The 22,153-nt window shown below is 41.1% G+C and overlaps 1 protein-coding gene across 1 annotated transcript in view; it reads left to right on the forward strand.

Annotated features, from left to right (window-relative positions):
• The window catches only part of CDKL5 (cyclin dependent kinase like 5), a 126,070-nt gene that overhangs the window by 96,559 nt on the left and 7,358 nt on the right, over window positions 1-22,153 (forward strand). Inside the window, exons 11-15 of the mRNA XM_065901255.1 lie at window positions 4,686-5,652; window positions 10,353-10,454; window positions 10,741-10,846; window positions 14,525-14,648; window positions 21,397-21,496. Of these exons, the coding sequence (XP_065757327.1) occupies window positions 4,686-5,652; window positions 10,353-10,454; window positions 10,741-10,846; window positions 14,525-14,648; window positions 21,397-21,496 (1,399 nt within the window). The remainder of the gene's footprint in view (window positions 1-4,685; window positions 5,653-10,352; window positions 10,455-10,740; window positions 10,847-14,524; window positions 14,649-21,396; window positions 21,497-22,153) is intronic.

Raw genomic sequence — 22,153 nt, forward strand, 5'->3', positions numbered from 1 at the left:
TTGCCCTTGTCTTTTAATCATTGAGTTGAGAAATTAGTTTTTCATAAGAATAAGAATATAGAAATAGTAAAGTTAGTTTGGTAGATAGTGATTAAAATGGATGCTTTCTAATGTAATTTTCAGCATAATCTTTTAAAAAACATCTATTTCCTGGGGCAGGGGAAGCAAGGAGGGGCACAAGGAGTTGGACCCTGCAATTAGGTTCTCTCCCCAAAAGTGACATTCCTTAATTCTGTTGGCTGCATTTTCAGGGGCAGGTCCTTCCTCTCCTTGTCTTCCTTCTTCTTCCAAGAAGCTGGTCTTGTCACCTAGCATTGCTTAAATTACGGAAGATGGGAAATAGTTTCTCTTATCTACTATTAGAAGAGAAGTAGAAAACAATAATTCTTAATATGAAGCTTTTCTTATATAAGTTTTTTCCCATATCCCCCCTTTCTCTCCACATAGAACAATTATTATTAATTTTTTTTGTGTGGTACGTGGGCCTCTCACTGTTGTGGTCTCTCCCTTTGTGGAGCACAGGCTCCGGACGCACAGGCTCAGTGGCCATGGCTCACGGGCCCAGCCGCTCCGCGGCATATGGGATCTTCCCGGACCGGGGCACGAACCCGCATCCCCTGCATCGGCAGGCGGACTCTCAACTACTGAGCCACCAGGGAAGCCCTGAACAGTTATTTTTAACCAATTGGAATTTTGAAAGCTTAAGACCTGGTACTTTTTAGATCTGTGAATGCATCTATAAATAAGCAATAACCATTTACCCTGTATTTTCTCTGCTTAACTGCGATGGCGTGATTGTGTTTTATAGCTGTTCTCTATTTAAAATGAGTGGTTTGGTCATTGTTTCCCTCACATCTTATAAAACGCTCTTACCTGTTTGTTTTCAAGGAGGCCTGGGAGCAGATTCAAATTCTATTTCGCCAAGTTTGTGTTCACTTTGTTGTCAGTTTCCATGAGATCGGTGCACTAAGGCAAGGACCAGTATTCATCTTTCAGTTGCTCCTTTGAGTTTAGGAGGTTCACATTATGCCTGTGTCTTATCTGGGGTCACTCCCAGTTCAGGTGCTTTTGTCTCCCTTCTACCTTGATTGTCACTTGACTCCTCTAGTTTACATTTGCAAAGAAGAAGGATCTCAATAGAAAGTTCAGTAGACTGATGATAAATTTTTGATTTGTGCTGTAGTGATTGGTGGTATAACCATACCATAAAAGCAGGCCTGTGTATTCATCCTGTAATGACTCACTTGGGAGAAATCCCCATGGGGGTCCATGGCTCTCCTTGGGAACCCTCTTCAGGCATCTGTCAAGGAGGATGTGTGTAGCCATGAGGATACGGTTCATATAGGTTTTTGAGGAGTCCTACAAAATCTCCTTTTGAAGCAGATGAGAATAAAAATTATAAGTAAATAAAAATCTCTGGAAGAATTTGTTTTCAGGTCTTGACACTGCATTAAATATATTAAAGAAACAGTCCTAACTGGTTTCTCTAGGAAAGAAACCATTAGCTCAGTTTACACATATCTGGAAATATTTCTGCTCCACGCTTGCCTACGGTCCATATTTCCTCCATGGAAGCTCTTGTTGGGGACACTAATTCTGCACAAACCATGGCTCCGTTGGACTTCCTAGCACCATTGTAGAAATGTTCAGGGCACCATATCGTGTTGGTGCCCTGCCTTGTCCCTGAGACACACCAGTATCGTCATACACATATCCTCACACACCCTGTCTTCTGTCTTCCGCATTCATGTCTCTGTAGGAGAAGCAGTGGACTCTGCATTACCTAGCCCTTGCCTAAGTCTCCTTCAGACTCTCCTGAGGTTCCGCTCACCTTGGACATGGTGGGATGGTGCTTCATCCTGCCACACAGTGCCCTCTCAGCAGTCCTGCTTCGCCAGTCTTCCCCATAAAAATGTAGTTTTGCGTCTTTGATGTTTGGTTTGAAAAGTTATTTTAACTAGAAATTAACCATCTATCTATCCATCCTGCCAACCATTTAAGAAGGGTTTATATATAAAATCCTCTTAAGTGGTTGGCAGTTTAACACAGATTCCTTACAGTTGTGTGTCAAAGAGATATATGGAATTTCTAAAGCAGTTTTTTATTGTGCTTTGGCAGAGCTCCAACTTGAAGACAATATGATGTCCTTTCGATGTAAGAGTTGTGTGCAGAGCTCAGTGGCTTCAGATTAATACCAAGACAGAAACTTTCAGAATAGCGGTTTAGGCACTTTGTACATTTATGGGAAACCTAACTCTGTGACAAATGTTTCCACCTTAACTTTATAGCCTCTCTTTTCACATTAGACATTATATCTTATGTTACTATGAATATGTTCTTCGTAACATACGTAGGTTTGTGCTCCACATTGAGAGCAGTGTTTCCAAGAGTTTCAAAAGCTCTAGCAGCTATCTTCACTCTTCTCTACCCTTTTCTGGATGTCCTCTTTGGAGCTTTGGACATTTCACAACATCTGCTTGAGTTATCTCTGCGATTACCCTCTCTAGGCCTGAAGGAGAAAGAGGAAGAAATAGGGTTGTGAGAGTCCAGGGGAGCCAGGCAGGGGAAACCACCCTGTGGGAGCTGTAATCTAGAGGCACAGCTATGATCTGAGTCAGGGAGCCACTGCCAGGGGAGACAGCCCCCAGCCCCTTGCACTGCTAAGCCCAACTGGGAGTTAGGTGACAAGGGAGGCTGGGTGACACTCTTCAGTGTTGGGTTCCCCAGACCCAGGCTGGGGCAGAGAGGAATGGAGAATGGACTGGGGGTTGGGCACGTGGGAAATAACCAACACACTTAGATCTATTTATGGGTGAGACTGTCTATCATCATTTGGGTTTTTTGAGGAGTTGCTGAGATATTTTAGTTACCAGGATGTAAGTTGACAAACAACTCTAATGGTTTAAAACCTGACATGAGGACTGTCCTCTATAGATCTGGAGATAGACTCTGTTAACATCATTCAACAGAAAGTGAAACTTTCCTTTCTTTGTAATTTCTTTGTGGGTCTGGGGTCTGCCATTTAGTTAGCTCATATTTTTCTTTTTTAAACAAAATTCACATTTTATTTAGGTTGAAATAAACTATACAAAATTGATTTTCTTCACCCAAAATAACAGCAATATCTTCTGTATTATTCCTAGATAAACTGTAAAACACTTATTTTTGTAGGTTTTCTAGGTTTTGCTTGTAAATCAAGATGAGGCAGTAGATACAGTCACGGAAGAAGACAGAAGAAGACAGACAAATCATTTGTCAGTATCCATGGCCTCTGATCCTGCCAGTTAGCTCATATTTAAGTGACCTTATTTAATGTTGCAATTTTTGTGACCCAATTGGGAGAGATATTAGTAAGTGCGTTTTGGAGATGAGGCCTTCCACACTATTACAGGCATGCTTGATATCAGATACTTTTTAACACTCCTCTGCAAGGTAAGAGGAAAGGATGAGGGCCCTTACCTTTGATGCCTAAACGAGTGGATTCTCATAGACAAAATAGGAAGGCATAGTTTCACAGATTACCACTCTACAGGGGAAAAAAATGGGGCTTTTCCTCTAATTAGTGTGCAATGGGAACAAAGCTCTCCCAGATCAAACCGTCTTTAGCAATAGCAATTTATGCAGCAAATTTTTTGGAATGCATAGTAAAAAGGGAATTGTGTAAGTTATTGTTCATTTAAAAGCATTCTTACCTATCTCAAACCACAATTTGGTCCTTTAAATAGTTACAGTAGAACAAACTGACCTTGCTGCGATGTCAGCTTCAGCTTTCAAATAGAGGACAGGGTTTTCCTCAGGATTTATATTTTCTATTTTAAACCAAGTAGGAAATGAAGCTTTCAGTCCTAAAGATTTCAGTCCAGATGAAGCCTCAGCCCATTTGTAATAATGAAGTGTGAAATGAAGAAGAGAATAAATTGTGTCTTTTGGAGAGAAATTACCTGTTTAGATCCCTGTGATCCAGTTAGAGATATGCTCCTGTTTAGTGTACAGGAGGTATCTGACACTGACGTGCCCCGAGTATTGCTGCTTCTCTAATACATAAACGTTGATCATCCTGTTTTCCAACAAACCTCACTAGGCAGTTCACACTTCTTTTCAGAGTATCATTTTCTTTTCTTGAGTACCTTGGTAGAATTCTCATTCGTTGATTATACAGGCTAAAGACAAAAGACATTGGTGCTTGTGTGTATGTGCTGTGAGTGTGTATCTCTGAGGCAGGCTGTGAGTTTTACAAATAAAAACGAAGTTCAAGGAACACAGTGATCTGCAAGTCTAAATGTCTCCTGATGTTCAAGCAGACAAAGAGTCATAAGGAGTTTGCCTATAGCTCAGCCCTCTTCTTCTTTGCAGGCTTTCTACAGTACACACGCATGTGAGCACCACCATAGCAAAAGCATGTTTGCCCAGATTATCAGTTAGAAGCTGTGTTGGCAGTAAGTTAGCTGAGCATTTAAGAATGCCAAAGCACTTCACCAGGACCAGTGCTTTGTGGCAGAGTGACTTGATATAAGCAACTTAATTCTTATTGATAGATTACGTGTTATTTATAGTCACATGTTTGAGAGAGTTACTGTTTTTAGTCTTTGCAGTGTTTTAGGTATTTGTTCTTTTTTGTTTTAATGATACTTTTTGTGCCTCTGCTCTTGAGGGAAACTGATATACTTCTTTCATTTTTGACATAGAAACCAAGCCAGCAAAAGTGCGGCTTTGCAGTCTCATCACAGATCTAACAGCAAGGACATCCAGAACCTAGGTGTGGGTCTGCCGCGGGCTGATGAAGGTCTTCCTGCCAACGAAAGCTTCCTGAACGGAAACCTTGCTGGAGCTACTCTTAGTCCCATGCACACCAAAACCTACCAAGCGGGCAGCCAACCTGGGCCTACCAGCAAAGATCTGACCAACAACAACATACCACACCTTCTCAGCCCAAAAGAAGCCAAATCAAAGACAGAGTTTGATTTTAATATTGATCCAAAGCCTTCAGAAGGCCCGGGCACGAAGTACCTCAAATCAAGCAGCAGATCTCAGCAGAACCGGCACTCATTTATGGAAAGTTCTCAGAGCAAAGCCGGGACGCTGCAGCCCAGTGAAAAGCAGAGTCGGCATAGCTACATCGACACCATTCCCCAGTCCTCTAGGAGTCCTTCCTATAGGACCAAGGCCAAAAGCCATGGGGCATTGAGTGACTCCAAGTCTGTGAGCAACCTTTCCGAAGCCAGGGCCCAGATCGCAGAGTCCAGTACCAGTAGGTACTTCCCATCCAGCTGTTTGGACTTGAACTCTCCCACCAGCCCAACCCTCACCAGGCACAGCGACACAAGAACTTTGCTCAGCCCCTCGGGGAGAAATAACCGAAGTGAGGGCACTCTTGACTCACGCCGAACCACAACCAGGCATTCTAAGACGATGGAGGAGTTGAAGCTGCCCGAACACATGGACAGCAGCCATTCACATTCGCTGTCTGCGCCTCATGAATCCTTTTCGTATGGGCTTGGCTACACCAGCCCCTTCTCCTCCCAGCAGCGTCCACACAGGCATTCCATGTACGTGACCCGGGACAAAGTGAGAGCCAAAGGCTTGGACGGAAGCTTGAGCGTAGGGCAAGGGATGGCGGCCAGAGCCAACAGCCTGCAGCTCTTATCACCTCAGGTACAACTTAGGACCTTGACCAGATCTGTCGGCTCATCATGGAAAGGTGGTGCGGGGATGTGATGGGGTCAGTGTGCAGTTGTCCCTACTGCAGGAGGTCATACTTTCTTGATAGGACACATTTAAGGAAGCAATATTTGAAGGACTAATCTGTTAAAAAAATTTTTTTTAGTTACTTAAGCTAATTGTTGAGTACTCAACGCAAAAAGCTTTTTTTCAAAATCTGTTTTCCTTTCTTAAATGTTCCTTTCTGGCATATTTTGTTCATATTTTGTACTATTTTTTTCGTTAATTTTTTATTGAAGTATAGTTGAATTACAATGTGTTAATTATTGCTGTACAGCAAAGTGACTCAGTTATACATATATATACATTCTTTTTCATATTCTTTTCCATTATGGTTTATCACAGGATATTGAATATAGTTCCCTATGCTGTACAGTAGGACCTTGTTGTTTATCCATTCTGTATATACCAGTTTGCATCTGCTAATCCCAAACTCCCAGTCCAGCCCTCTCTCACCTCCCTCCCCCTTGGCAACCACCAGTCTGTCCTCTATGTCTCTGATTTTGTTTCTGTTTCATAGATAGGTTCATTTGTGTTGTATTTTAGATTCCACATGTAAGTGATATCATATGTTATTTGTCTTTCTCCTTCTGACTTAATTCACTTAATATGATACTCTCTGGTTGCATCCATGTTGCTGCAAATGGCATTATTTCATTCTTTTTATGGCTGAGTAGTATTCCATTGTATATATGTACCACATCTTCTTTATCCATTCCTCTGTCGATAGACATTTAGGTTATTTCCATGTCTTGGCTATTGTGAATAGTGCTGCTGTGAACATAGGGGTGTATGTATTTTTTTGAATTATAGTTTTGTCCAGATATATGCCCAGGAGTGGGATTGTTGGATCATATGGCAACTCTATTTTTAGTTTTCTGAGGAACCTCCATACTGTTTTCCACAGTGGCTGCACCAACTTACATTCCCAGTAACAGTGTAGGAGGGTTCCCTTTTCTCCACACCCTCTCCAGCATTTGTTATTTGTAGACTTTTTATTGATAGCCATTCTGACTGGCATGAGGTGGTATCTAATTGTGGTTTTGATTTGCATTAGAGAATCCTAGTTTGATTTATTACAGAATTCATCAGCTATATGGGTTAGTTTTTAATTTTCTCAAAATTCAGTGTGAATTCATGGGAATTTTCTCTGATCTCTCCAAACCACATTTGCTTAAATCAAACCCTTTTGCTAATACCTTACTCGACATCTTAACTGAATTGAAAAGTTTTAAATTTATCCAGAACTATAGGTAAATATAACTTCAGGCCAGGATAAATGCTAATTTTCAGCCTTTTGGGTTGTTTTTAAATCTCAAGGCAATGTTTTTAGCATAATGCTGCCTCTATCTTACTGATCTTCAGACTCTAGAACTGACACTAACCTATTTAAAAGAAGCAGCATTCTTGTAACAGAACACATATTTTTAAAATTATATTTTCATGATATGAAACGTTCACCTGCATCAGAGAAATGAAGGTGGAGAAAAACAGTGTTAGAAGAAGAAAAGAGTGTCATGTAGGAAAAGTACTCTCCTTTTAGAGGATACAAAAATTGGTTCATCGGCGTGTGTCAGAGCTCCAGAAAGTAAGATGGACTCTGCAGTGGGAAGCTTAGCAAGATCAGTGCTGGGGAGGGGGAGACTGTCAATAACTGAGCAGCTGGTATAGCAAAGCAGCTAAGATCTTGAGCTGGAAAGCCCGGCAGCCAGTCCTGCAGTGTGCTTCAAACTCGGTAAATTTGGGAAAGTGATATAATCTTTCTGTGCCTTGATACCTCATCTGAGTGTTGTTGTGAGGATTAAACATGGTGTATAAAGCACTGTGTGCCCTATGCCGGGCACAGAGTAAATGTCTTAGTTGTTGCTACTGCTTCTGGGATGATGGGGGCTGTTCACTGAATACCTTCTCTATGCTGGGTATTCTTGGGCACTCAAAAGAGTCTGAGACAGGGTTCTTGCTCTTGAGAAATTTATCTTCTCTCAAGGAAGATTAAATTATACATGATAAAAATGAACTAATTAAGAACCACATTTCTGTGGCACTGGCTATAAAAGGTACTTGAGGACAGGGAGAGGTCATTGTGAGCAGGAGCAATCAGAAGTGACTTTAGGAGCAACTGAAGGTCTTGCTTAGAGCTCAGATGTGGAGAGAGGTTTTGTGGCTAAAGGATGAAGACGTATTCAGGCATTTACTGAGCTAGGCACAATGATAGGCTCTGATGAAAAAGATGTGGTCCCCGTCCTCTTAGAATGTATGGGCTGGAGGTGGTGGGATGACACTTGCCAATAGATAGGTAGTAATAATACTGTAAGGCTGCATGCCCACACTGTGCTAGAGCTGTGTGCACCGCAGGGGCAGAGGGGAACAGGGACAGAGGGGAGTGTCACAGTCCCAGCGGGGGGGTTGTAGGAGGCCCCCAGGGGGCAGGGGTGGAATCTGAGCAGAAACTTCTGAAATGTTGGGGGTTTCACCAGTGGAAGAAAGTAGAGTGGACATCAGGAAAGAGGCTCAAGGGAGGGCCAAAAAGGGTATCTGGAAGTTAAGGAGGATAATTGAGACATTAAGTAGCATGGTGAGTTGTGGGATTGCAACTTGGGCCACGTGGCTTGAGTGAAAAAATGCAAGATTTAGAGTGGCTTTTGCAATAATCCAAGCATGGGGTGAGGAGAAATATGTTCTGGACTAAGTCAGTGCCAGCGGGAAGACAGAGAAAGTGTGGATCTAAAGACTCCTCAGAAGTAGAAACGGGACTTGTGAATTGAAAGATTGAATATAGAAAAAAGGAAGCCTTCAAGGTTTCTCTTCTTGGAGCTCCTTTTCAGAGTAGAAGAGAGGACTTGAAGTGACCTCATTCAACCCCTCCATTGCAGAGATGAGCATGCTGAGGCTCTGAGAGGTTAGGTGGATTGCCCGAGTTTACCCAACTAGTTCAGGGTGGAGCTGGGATCTTGAGGCAATGTCCAGGTCCGTAGGCCAGAGCTTTTTGCATCACGTCATGCTGACATATTGAGGTTGAAGAGTGACCCTGGGCCCGTATGCAGAGATGTTCTCCATGAGGTTGGAAAGACTGTCTGGGGCCCAGGTGAAAGGAGGGGTAGGAGATGTCATGATTGGAGTCAGAGCAGTTGTCAGAGGAGCCCCTCTAGAGAGAAGGGATCATTTAGGGCCTAGAAAGATCTCTAGAGTCTGGCAGCTACACATAGATGTTACATGGAGGTCAAAGCCAGTAAAGTGTGTTAGCATTAAGCATAGTGTAAATAGAGAAGAAGTTAAAAAAAAAAAAAAAAACTATACCTTGGAAAATGGACAAATGGACTGGCTTTCTGAGAGTGCTAGAGAAGAGGCTTCATGAACATGGTGGAAATAAGCTAATTATAAAACAATAACTGTCGGCTAAACACAGATCCAACTGTTACTGAATTTTAAGTCCAGTTCAGGAAATGCAGTGCCAAGCTGCAAGAAAGTACAAGTTTAAAGGCACAAAGATGGCATATGGCTTGAAAAGTAACTGAAGCTGTGAATAATGATGGGAATCACTCTCTTGCAAAGTACTGTAGGCACCTTCAAGAGCAAGGGGACTGGACTGGCTCTGTCGCTTAGAGTTTATGTTAGATGTAGAGGTCTTTGTAAACAATGCATGTGATAAAATTCAAATGAGATCTTGTCACAAAGTAGAAAGAAGAAAGGCTACATTGGGTAATTTCCTGCCCAGAATCCTTTCGTAGTACATTTGGGGAGTGAGGGGAAGAAAGAGAAAACCATATTTTAAATCTCAAATAAACTGGTTTTGACACACCATGTAAGGCTCAAAATAATTTTCTGTGCATAATATACAGATATGCAAGTCAGCTAGCTCCTCTGAATGGCTTGGTAATTTTATTCCTTAATTTTTTTCTGAGGGTAGAAAATGCTACTTTTCCCCTCAATGAACACGACTGTGGACCAAGGCTGCTTTTAGCTTGTGACTCACTTCCTTGAGAGAAATAGGTAGTGTCTCCGGAGATGAGTGCTGTCGTGATTATTAAGAAAATACATGAAGTATAAGTACTGTTAACCTAGAGAAGATTAAGAAGAGAACTTAAGTACAAAAACTGCAGTAGTTAGGGAATTTTTAAGACAAATTATTAAGGGTACTGATTCAATTCCTTGATATATCCAAAGAACGTTTGTTTTCATCTTAATCTGCCATTAAGTCCTTCATGAAAAATAATTTTGCATCTGTAGTTCTTTTTTGAGAACTCAGCCTAAAATCTGCTAGAGAAATTTTGGATTAACTAACAGAATCTCTATTCTAATTGAGTGCTGCTCAGACCATGACTTTCTAGATATTAGGAAGATAATTTTCTTTATTTTTAATAATTAATTGAACTATTTTCAGAGTAATTCATTCCCTGCTTGCATTAACTTTAATGAGAATTTCACTTTCCATCTGTGTGACGTTTGTTTGACTTATTTTACATTCATCAGATGATTCACTCTTTTATAGGACAATTTGTGTTTTAACCAATTCACATGTTTAAGTTTAGCCAGTTAAGGTACTGGTTATACCAAATAAAACCCATGGCGATTTAGGTGATTTTCATCCCTAGGAACAGGACACTCTTATAAATCCTTTGAAATTTGACTTCCAGCCCGGAGAGCAACTGCCTCCAGAGATGACTGTGGCGCGATCTTCCGTTAAGGAGTCCTCCAGAGAAGGCACCACTTCATTCCATTCACGGCAGAAGTCTGAGGTCTGAATTTTCTAGAGCTGCTACCTTGTACAATAGAACATGTCTGTAAAGATTGGTCACTCAACATCATTACAGTCTACCTTGTAAGATTTATTTGTACCCAATCTCCCACAGATAATTCGAACTGGCTTATAAAGTAAGCAGTTTTCCTCATGCCATAATTCTGAGTTTTCTCTTAAATAGATCCCGGAGTAAATTATAGATCACTTAGGCACCGTTCTACGTTCACAGGCTACCTCATTATCTCTCTGTTGTTTACTTTTTATAAACCTATTTTTTATCTCAGGGTGGAGCGTATCATGACCCCCACTCTGATGATGGCACTGTCCCCAAAGAAAACAGACACCTGTACAATGATCCTGTTCCGAGGAGAGTTGGCAGCTTCTACCGAGGTAAACCCAGCTCCTAGCACCCATCAGGGTCCTCTCTTCTCTCCCCCTCACTACACATCCAGGCTGCACTCTCCCCTACATTTCACTGCCCTGACTTCCGGTAAGTGTCATTCTTACCTGCACTACTGCCTTCCACCTCGTCTCCCTGCCTTGGTTCCCTCTGTCTTAGTTCAGACCCTTGTGGCTTCTGACTTGGGTACTTTGAGTAGCCTCCCAACTGCTCTCCCTGTCTCTAAGGTCACCATCAAAACGGTCCCTGGAATGATCCTTCTGAAGCTGTGTTCTGACCACACCACTCATTCATTCGATTAAGTCATAACATACATATTTTTAAATTTATTTATTTTTGGCTGCGTCAGGTCTTAGTTGTGGCACGCGGGATCTTTCTTTGTGGCACGCAGGCTCTTCATTGCGGCACGGGGGCTTCTCTCTAGTTGTTGCGCGCAGGCTCCAGAGCGCGTGGACTCTGTAGTTGCAGCGCGCAGGCTTAGTTGCCCTGCGGCATGTGGGATCTTAGCTCCCCGACCAGGAATTGAACCTGCGTCCCCTGCATTTGAAGGCGGATTCTTAACCACTGGACCACCAGGGAAGTCCCAAGTCATAAAATATTTATCGATGTCACTTGTATGTCTGACACTTCTAATTTAGAACATCAGTGAACAAGACAGCCAAAGGTCTCGGCCCTCACAGAGCTCACATTCTCATGAGGAGAGAGCAACACTAAATGTAATAATTACATAGAGCAGTACAAGATAATAAATGCTACAGGGAAAAAAATATAGCAGGGCAATCCATTGCCTCCACCCCAGCCCCAGTCTTCTATCTCTCATCTGCTGAGAGTCCTCTGGTGACTTCCCATTGGCATCAGGACAAAATCTGAGTTCCCTAAGATGGCATTCTAGACTTTCTCTGCCCTGGCCCTTGCTATCCTCTCCAGCTCCTCCTCCTCCACTCTGGTGCCCAGCCTGTGGGACTCACACAGGCCGTGCCCTCCTCTGACCTGAATGCAGTACTCCCCCTGCTTGGACAACTTGTTTCTGTCCCTTTTGAGATTCTGCTTTGAGGTCCTCTGCAGTGTGATGGCTTCCCTGCCCACCTAGGTGAAGTGAAGTGTTTCCTCTTTTGTTTCGCCCATGGCCCTCTGTCTCTAACATGACACACACCACATGGTACTGATTCTTTGTTTGCATTTCTCTCTCACAAGGTTACCTTTTCCTCTTTTACCATCATTGACTAGCACACTGCCTGGCAATTTCATAAATAGTTGTTGATTGGATGAAAGAAAATCTTCAAGTGTACTTGCATGACCTTGAAAATATGCTTTTGGGCTTCCCTGGTGGTGCAGTGGTTGAGAGTCCGCCTGCTGATGCAGGGGACAGGGGTTCACGCCCCGGCCCAGGAAGATCCCACATACCGCGGAGTGGCTGGGCCCGTGAGCCATGGCCGCTGAGCCTGCGCGTCCGGAGCCTGTGCTCCGCAACGGGAGAGACCACGACAGTGAGAGGCCCGCATACCATAAAAAAAAAAACAAAAACAAAAACAAAAAAAACAAAACAAAAAAGGTGCTTTGATGTTTGACAACTGTAACAGATGTTTCAGTGGCTGAATGGATTTAGGACAGATTGAGAGAGAAAGGTATCACCTTTAAGGAGCTATGTAGTAATAGAGTGGGAGCCCCCGGGAATCCTCAGACCCTAGTGGTGAGACTGGCAGTAAGTCCACTCAGTAAGCCTCCTGAGTCCGTGAGGCTCAGCTTCTCAAAGCCTCCTTCAAAGGTCACCACGACCTTCTACAGTTGCCACATCCACACTGCCCACCTTCTCATTATTCTGTTGATCTGGGAGGACAGCTGGAAAGGGCAGGAACTGGGGGGTAACACGGACAACTGCTTGGTCATTTTAACTAGGAACCTGAGCTAAATAAATGCATACAAGTATTATGCAGGACATAATGTATATTGAATGATTAGGCTACTCTGTTCCCTCCTAGCCCAACCTTTGAGAAAAGTATAAGGCATTGAATATGCCTTTTGATGCATTTACTATTCTTTTTCTGATGCCATGGGTACTTTAGAACCTTATGGGACTAAAATTTTAATTCATATTAAAGTTAATTAAACATGGGACTTCCCTGGTGGCGCAGTGGTTAAGAATCCGCCTGCCAGTGCAGGGGACACAGGTTCGAGCCCTGGTCCACGAAGATCCCACATGCCGCGGAGCAACTAAGCCCATGCACCACAACTACTGAGCCTGCGCCCTAGAGCCCGTGAGTCACAACTACTGAGCCCGTGCACCACAACTACTGAAGCCCGCACACTCTAGGGCCTGCGTGCCGCAGCCACTGAGCCCACGTGCCTAGAGCCCATGCTCCACAACAAAGAAGCCACCCAATGAGAAGCCCTTGCACCGCAATGAAGAGTAGCCCCCATTCACCACAACAGAGAAAGCCCACGTGCAGCAACGAAGACCCAACACAGCCAAAAATAAATAAAAATTTTTTTTAAAGTTAATTAAACAAAATATTGTAGTGTACATATAAGCAAGTCTTTTCTTCTCTCACTGTAAGTTTTACTTCCAAAGTGGATCATACATGTGTTATTTCTATAGATGTCTGGAGAGTATACTTTAATATTAAAATGTTAACTAAGTTTTCAATTAATTAATTAGTCCTTGACTTCTAGAAACACAGTTTTATTTTGATTGCAAGTGAATTAACTTGGTTACTATCAGCAAAGCCCCTCATAATCGACTTCACTGTTAGGCAGGAAGAATATTTTTATTTTAGAAAGTCCAGAAATAGAAGGAAAAGATTTAACTAGGTGAAACATTTGGAGACATCGCTTGTTTCAATCATGCTACTAAATCTAACTGGATGAAGATTTAGTGGTATCATTGAAACGACAGATTTTTTAGTATATTTCCCATTTTCAGTCCTGCTGGCCAAGAGTCAAGTAGTATGGTGCCATTTGTCTTTATATACAGCCTGTATATTCCTTTTGTGATGAAATTTGCAATGTATTTTCATTTATGACCAAGCTTAGAAATTGATAGAAAAAGATAATACCCACCCACCCCCCAAAGAAAAGCAGAAAAGTATTTACTCACATACATTGTGGTTTGTCATTTTGTTTATTCCTGGATTGAAAACTTAGAGAAAAATAGTATTTTTGTAAAAATAACCAAATTTCTTTGGAATTGAGTTTTAAAAAATATAAAATTGATGCCACCTCCCCCAAGTGGCAAGGGTTAAACTGTAGTTTGTCTATTCCAGTACACATACTGTTAAGAATAGATTTTACGTAGTTGGGTCTATGATGTAAGAAAGCCTCAACTTAAAAGAATGTCAAAACAGAGAGATGGGGATCATATTCACACTTTTAAGTCTCCTACGATGTTCTCCAGTTTATCAGCTGATACATCAATTTATGCCTTGAATATATATTGCCTGGTGTTAATTGACCCTTGCAAGTTACTGTCATAGGCAGTTGGAGGTGGGGGGAATGCTCCCTGGAATGCCTCCAGCCTCAGAAAACGTACGAGTTATATGAAGGGCAAATAAGGATTTTGACTTACCTTTTTGTTAGTTTATTTTGTTTGTGTGAGAGAAAGTGCAATAGAACAACATGAGAACTGCTTTAACCAAAAGAGTATATCAGTGGCTTACTTTTTCTTCATTCAGTGCCATCTCCACGTCCAGATAATTCTTTCCATGAAAATAATGTGTCAACCAGAGTCTCTTCCCTACCGTCAGAAAGCAGTTCTGGAACTAATCACTCAAAAAGACAAACAGCATTTGATCCATGGTGGGTATTTTAGCTTGTTTTTACTCTTCTTTTTTCTAATTGTAGATTTTAGATTTCATAGAAATTCTGGGTAAAACTTTTTAGCATTCTTTCCCCTGCTAGGCCTTTCTTTCTAAAGAGAGATTGTTTAATAAGGGAAATGTGATTTGTCATTATTTGTAATAGTTTCTTTCACGTTCACCATTTATATTAAATACGATGTAAAAGAAAGAAAATATCCTGGGTCAGTACATACCTCATAAGTCTTCCATCGCCTTCTTCTGACATGATTGATGTCCTTTGCTGTCTTCTCCACTTGTTGCTGTTGAATCATGTAGGAGACACTTTGCTTAGCTCTTTGTGTGCACTGTCTCACTCAGTACTCACAATCAGCCTTTGAAGTAGGGGTGCCTCCCACTCTCCAGATGAGGAAACTGCAGCTTAGAAAAGGTAAGGAGCCTGCCTGGTGCTGAACAGCCAGAAACAGGGAGGAGGGAGCCGGGATCTAGACCTAGATGCATTCTGACTCTGAAGCTCATGTCCTGTACTTCTGTGCCGCCTGACTTTCATTCAGGGTGGAAAGAGAGAAATAGGGGAACAACCCTTCATGCTACCGCAAAAATGTACTGGTAGTCAGAGGATAACATGATGTGCCAATTTTGCTTATCCTTTAATCTTTGTGTCATGTGTAATAAAAAGTTAAGGAGAGAATTATAACATACATCAAGTCTCATTAGCAGATCTTGTCTTGGGGGTAGGACTATTTTTTTAATAATGTAGACTTTATATTCTCAGCTCCCCAGAAAGACTTCCCAGAATCTAGATGTGAGGGGTGTTTAAGTATTTCATACAGCTGCTAAGCTCTCCACCAAGAGAATAAAATGGTGCCTCATTGTAACTCACTGAATTGAGAACGAGACCAATCTGTCAGATTCCATCTCTGCTGTTTACTGCCAGAATTCACACAATTTGGACCCTGTTGGCAGGGTTATATCAAGGTTTCAGTGTTACCATGCCCTATGCGGAAAATAACTTACTTATTTTTACAATAATAAAAACGGTTTTCTTAAAGCTATAAATACTTTTTCTTTTGTAAGCATACTTTATATCTATCGCCTTATTTATAAAATGAGAGTTTTAACATTAATGACTCAGAGGTTAGACCCTGGAAATAGGATATCTTGACTAGTGTCACCTTTTGGCCATGTGACCTTCAGTTCTCTGCCCCTCAGTTTCCTTGTCTGTAAAATGGGCTAAGAGTAGCACCTCCCTCATTGGGTAAATATGATCGTTAAATGAAGTCAAACATCAAAAGCATCTAGAGCAGTGCCTGGCACCGTTGTGACTTGTTAATGTTAGCAGCCATGGTTTTTGCCATTAATGTTCTCTAACTTCAGTATGACTTGCCAGGTGTCTCCTCTCCACTTACTTTGCTGATGAACTTCAGTGCATTCTTCCAACGTGTAACAGTAGACAAGATCTATACATTAACCTGAGAGCACAGGTACAACTTCTTTAAGTTAACGGCGTTGACAGTTTTCAAGTGTGGTTTTGACAAGCCGTGAGAATAGTGTCTAAGTTGTGAGAACACAGAAGTTCAGATGGAGTTGTTTTTCGTCTTGGTCATTGCATGATGAAGTGGTGATGGTTTAAAAGTGCGTCGATTGCATGTTAACATAGTCCTATGAAAATTAGGTAGGTCAGATCAAAATTAAATCCAAATGTGGGATTAACAGTCTTAACAGCATATTGTTTCTGTCTTTTTGATGATCAGTTTAAGTAGAGCTTGTTTAGACCTGGATATGTGTAGAAACCTAACAACAATTGTTTTAAAAAAGAAGCACAGTTGGGATGCTGAACTTTAGATTAAGTCTTCATCAAGTCATCTTTACTCTGATACTGCTGTTATGAGGCTTGAGAGAATTCCAGAATTGCCAGGGATGAATTGGCTATATTCTTTTGTTCTTACTACCCCTCATGATAATGCTGCTATGATAGTTCTCCACGCATCATATCTAACTTAGTCTAAGTCATCCATTAAGCTTGACTTGTCTTGGATTTTTTTCTTGAACAATATCTCTCATTGGTTCACCATATTTATATTTGAGAGAAATGCCGTTTGATAACTGTTACAAAAACATGAACAAACCATGGTGACATAGTGAATTGCTGTTCCTAAATTATCACTTACCTAAGAGCAGTCTGTTTCTCCTTGTTAGTAGTACTTCCATTTCTTTGGAGAAGAGGATATTTGTACAGTGTCCACATTTCTTGCAATAGAAAAATCAAGCTACTATGTCATACTTTAAAGCGATAAATGGATAGTGTAGTATAATACACAGAGCTGTTATTCTGGCCATCTCAGCTGTCCAGAATCCAGTTAAGAACTGGGAGATAAGCCAAAATATTTCAGAACAACAAAAATAGGGTTAATGCAGTCAGATTGATCATCTTTACTAACGGGAAAACACCTCCACCCTCCCTGTGAGCCTGTTTATTCTTCTTTTATGCACAGTTCTAGCAGTTGGCACTGAGGTTGTCAGGCGAGAAATAATCCCAGGTAACAGTACAGTGTGCAGAGGGAGAAGGATTCTAAACAATAGCTGTAGCGAGAAGAGGGGTATTTTTGCTTTTTCTCAGGCCCCAGTGGGAAAATCATTTCTGGCTGTATGGTCTTATACATAGCAGAGATATCCATGTAGAGTATATATCTTTAAAATAGGCTGCTCTTACTTTCCATAAAAAGGCAAAGTGTTTAGAAAGACTGCTGTCAAAATTGGGTTAAAAATTGACACTTAAATAGTAAACCAAATTAATTAGAAATCCCAGTCGTTGAGATAAGTGAAGAATTGCTGTCACTCGCACAATCCCAGGCTTTCTCTTCTTGTAAAGTTATGAAGACATTGGTATCCATTATTGCTTGTCATGATAACTCGCAGAATTATTCCTGTAGAATTAGTCACTGACTTCCTACTCTGAGACATTAGCCGACCCACCCTAGTCACACTGGCAGGGCGGGAGGGTGGCAGGACAAGTGTCACAGAGTAAGCATCTCTCCTCTTCTGCGCGCCTTCATGCTGCTGCTCTTGGGGAGATTATGCTGGCACTTCCTGGCCCTCCGTCAAACCTGTGGGTCTCTTGCCTTGAGTCTGTGAGCAGCTTGAGGTCACACTCCTTGTTTTAGTTTTTCTCTGTATCTCCAACACTTAACACAGATCCTGATGCATACACAGTACTCTGTAAGTGTTGGTTGGCTTTGATTCAGTCAGTTTTAATTCCTTCCTTTTTTTAGGTGAGTCTTTTGAATTCTCTTTCCTCTTAACCCCTTATGGAAGTAGTAGCTGTTGTGGTAGATACTGTTTGAGTCCCATGACTGTTCAGGAAGGAGACTGTTATTGTTAACCGCTCCCTCCACCCACGCACACACACACACACTCCTCCCCCATCATCCTCACTGCCCACCCCACCCCCCACTGTGCCAAGTGACTAGCTGGGTGGTCCTTCTGAAAGCTCCTGTCCCTGTGATTTATGTGATCACCCACTTGCCCTTCTCTTGTGCTGCTCCTCTTGAACCCATCTGTTGCCTGTACAGTTAGCTCAGCTCAGCACACAACTGTTGACCGTACCAGGTAGAATCAATAACAGGGTCCAGAATTCACAAATGAGATTAAGTCGTGCGGCGACTCTTACCCTTTGGGTGCACTGCTGGTTATAGATGTTCAAGTCTTTTCATTCATTTGTACAGCACACAGCTTTTTAGGTGTCTGTGTTCCAGGCAGCTTCCCTCCATCCCTAAGTCTCTCTCACAGGCTTTTCCTCTTATGTTTTTCTGTTAATTCTCTGTATGTGTATGATTCAATGTAGCTTCTCCCTCTTTGTCTTTTCCCTCTCTGTCTCCCTCTCTCTCCCGACTGGCACTCTTTCTTTCTCTCTGACTTCCTTTTGTGTCTTTTGTGATGCATGCATACTCACACCTTACACCTAGCTTTCATCCTCTAGTCCAAGGGTAATTTATTTTCTTTTTGCTTTGGCCCCTGCAATCTTTTCCCACCTGGATCTTGGCCCTACCGCCTCTCTGCAGCTCCAGTTTGAGGATGTTTTCCTCATCATTCCCCTTTCCCCCGGGCTCTAGTTTATCCAGTTCCTCTGAAGAGACCCTGCGGAGAGTCTTTGATTCATCCTCTGTGTTTTGGGGACACAAGGAACTGCAAACACCGGGCTTTTTGTCCTGCTGCTTCTTCTCTTTCAGTACCCTTCCCCCACCCCCCCATCCTCTCACTTTCATTTTATTGGACAGACTCTTCTTCCTACCCAAATCCTGCTCCTCCTAGGACTAGTGTCTCAAGCCTTCACTTCCTCTCATGCCAATGTTAACATTCTTATAGTAACGCCCATTCCCATCCTGAGATTGTGGTCATGATGAATGTGTCCCCCTTAAAGATTTCCTGGGTTGGCAGAAAGCACTTTAACTACTGACCCTCAGCAGACCTTTGAGATTTTGTTAGACTTTAATTCTGATTAGCAAAAACTTCTACCCGTTAATCTGAGTACTCCGTTGTGCTTCTAGGTTATGTGCAGACCCCATTATGGAAGGGCATAAGCTATATCACAAGCATATAATTCTTTAACTTCTGGAAGTTGCAGAACATTAGGAATAGTGTTGCTGGTTGGACTAGATGCTCTCTAAGGTTACTTTCAATTCTAAGAGTGGTGCTTTTGTGATTCCAGCAAACTACTTACACTGTTCTGCTGTGTTCCGTAGAACCCTCACATAACTGAATGCTGTGGCCTGGAATTTAGTTTAGGGCAGTCTGTCTTTAGGCCCCATCCAAGGGTTTCATCTCCTTAATCTCGACAGTACTTGTCATAAGAAACTTTGACCGAATAGGCCCAGTCTGTCGTTAGGATGAGAGTGCTTTTTCCAGCACTACAACACTGAGTTTAAAGAATCTTTAACTTTTCACTATTCCATTCTCACTCATTCCATCATGTCTGAAGCTTTTTAGCTTTCAAAATTTTATATGCATCATTCTGAGTCCCAGTGCTAATTATTTTATTGGTTGTGTTGTAGTACAAAACTAACTTCAGAACTTGGAACTCTCTCAGTGAGGTTTAAAATTGCAGGTCCCAATGAGTTTCAAGAACACTTGAGCCTACAGTGCATGTTTTTCCTTCTTTGGTATTCCCATTAACTTTTAGGCCAAACACTTAAGAAGAAATGACCATTGCTCCTTCATACAGTCATGGTTTTTACTTCTTGTTTTTTGTGTGTTTGTCTCTCTCTCTCTCTAAATTGTTTCCCTTGTGGTCTTTGATCATGAGTTCGTGGCTTTTCAAATGAATTTTGTGTGGTTTGTAAAACCTTTTTATTATATCGCAGTACATGTTTGTTGTTTGAAATTAAAAAGAAGTAACAACAAATCACCAATAATCCTACTACCCAGAAATGATAACTAGTAAGATTTAAAAAAATTTTCTTCCTGCTTTTTAAAAAACGTGTGTATATATACACATATATGCCTTTTTAAAAAAATACAGTTGGGCTCATATTATGTAGAAAGTTTTGAATCCTGATGTTTTCACTTCATATTGTAGTTGGAATATTCCTTCATATTAGTGAAAAATCTATGAAGATGTGATTTTTAAAAATAGCTTCATGGTGTTTTCTATCATGTGGATCTGTAATGGTTTGTATAGATGTTTTCTGCCTTCACAGAGGTTTAATCAAGTAAAGGATGCTAGTTTGCTCATGTTTTTTTAGATGTTCTGGTAACTTTACTGTTCAGTACTCTAAAACCATAAATGTGAATGAATTCTGTCACCGTTAATGTTTCTACTCTTGATTTTGGGGAATAGCTAATAGAAGGAATTCAGTCATTTGAGAAAATGGTTTTCCACGGTCATCTAGATGTTCAAATTCAAAATAGGGCCCGTGGAATGTGCCTTTTTCAAGAATGACACCATTCCAGTTGTTTTTTAAAGACCGTAAATTAATTTAAGTAATATAGGGCCTCTGTTAACATACAAGTAGTCACCTTCTTGGGGCTGGGGTGTCTTGTTTGCTCTCTTTTAATATCTCCTATTTGTATTAAAATGCCTGGTGGTGTCAGTGGTATGAAGCTTAATGTCGTTATTTTCAGTTAGAAGCTTTTTTTTCAGAAGAGTGCTTTGTATTAAAGCATTCATCCTGTCTCCATTTTTTCATACCTTATCTATTTTTTATTTAGTTTTAATAAATATATATAAGATTTTTATAAAGGGATTTTCCAGTTTCAGGCAACTTTTATTTGTAAGGTTTATGTAGCAGTATTGTTTTTTTTTTTTAAATGTTCAGTACCTTGGCAAGCCACTAATAATGAACTTGTTAAGCTGGTTTTTAAAAGGTAAATAGAAAAACGAAGATACTGAAAATGTTTCTGTTTCTCTCAGAGGGTTACAGAAAAGCCATCCTTCAAAGCGTGTGCTTTTCAGACTCTCTAATTCTGAGGTTTTCAACAGCATGAAAATGGTCCTGCAGCATAGATACAGATCATTTGTAATAATGCTCAAATTGCTCGTTCAAGTGAGCCTTTGCCAAAAGGCTAATCATTAACCATGGTTGATGAGATTCAGTTCCTTCTGGGGTTTTTAGAGGCTCTTTACCTATGTGCTTGATTCTTCATGGCTATTTGAACCCGGTGTCATGCATTTTCAGTCTTCATTATGTTTGTCATATAATGGCAGGAGAATGATTGAAAGATCAATATGATAAAAATGTCTTCCCATTTAGGAAAAGTCCTGAAAACATTAGTCATTCTGAACAACTCAAGGAAAAGGAAAAACAAGGTTTTTTCAGGTCAATGAAAAAGAAAAAGAAGAAATCTCAAACAGTAAGTAGATGGCCAGTTTCTATTTACAGTGGCATCCGTATGAGTCTGCATTAGTCTGTGGGTACTTTACACTTTGTATGTGACAAAGTGAATTATTTTCTTATTGAGACTTAACATGCATATACTGTATATGTTTCTTTCTCAAATTCTATACAACTATCCTCCTCTCACAGAGCCTTTTCTAGGTTCAACAGAATCTCCAGGAATAGAAGAAATTTAATTTGGATGAAAGAGAATGCTTTAACCCTTTCTCAATAAACATCTTATCCATGTGGGTTTATATTCATGTAAAAACTATGAAGCTGCAGGATTTATTTCTCTCTGAGGGTTAAAGATACGTGAAAATTTAGGAAATGGTTTTGGTTTGTGTTTAAATCTTAAAATTCTTAACTAACCATCGTTCATTATTCTCCGCTGGCTGGTTATCTGATTCCCATGTTGACAAGTGCATTTCTGGGCTGCCTAGTCACAGACAGGTCATAGTATTTGACATTTCAGGGCTTGCTTTAGTAGGACATGTTTATCTTGTGATTGAACTGTGAAATGGAATGAGTCTCATTTCCTGAGAGCCCTCCACCTGAACCAAGGGCTGGGTGCATGGAACTGTGCAGGTCACATCACTGAACGAACCAGGCAAGGATTCTGCTGGTTAGAGAC

This window comes from Phocoena phocoena, chromosome X (assembly GCF_963924675.1).
Source record: "Phocoena phocoena chromosome X, mPhoPho1.1, whole genome shotgun sequence".
Classification (NCBI taxonomy): Eukaryota; Metazoa; Chordata; class Mammalia; order Artiodactyla; family Phocoenidae; genus Phocoena; species Phocoena phocoena.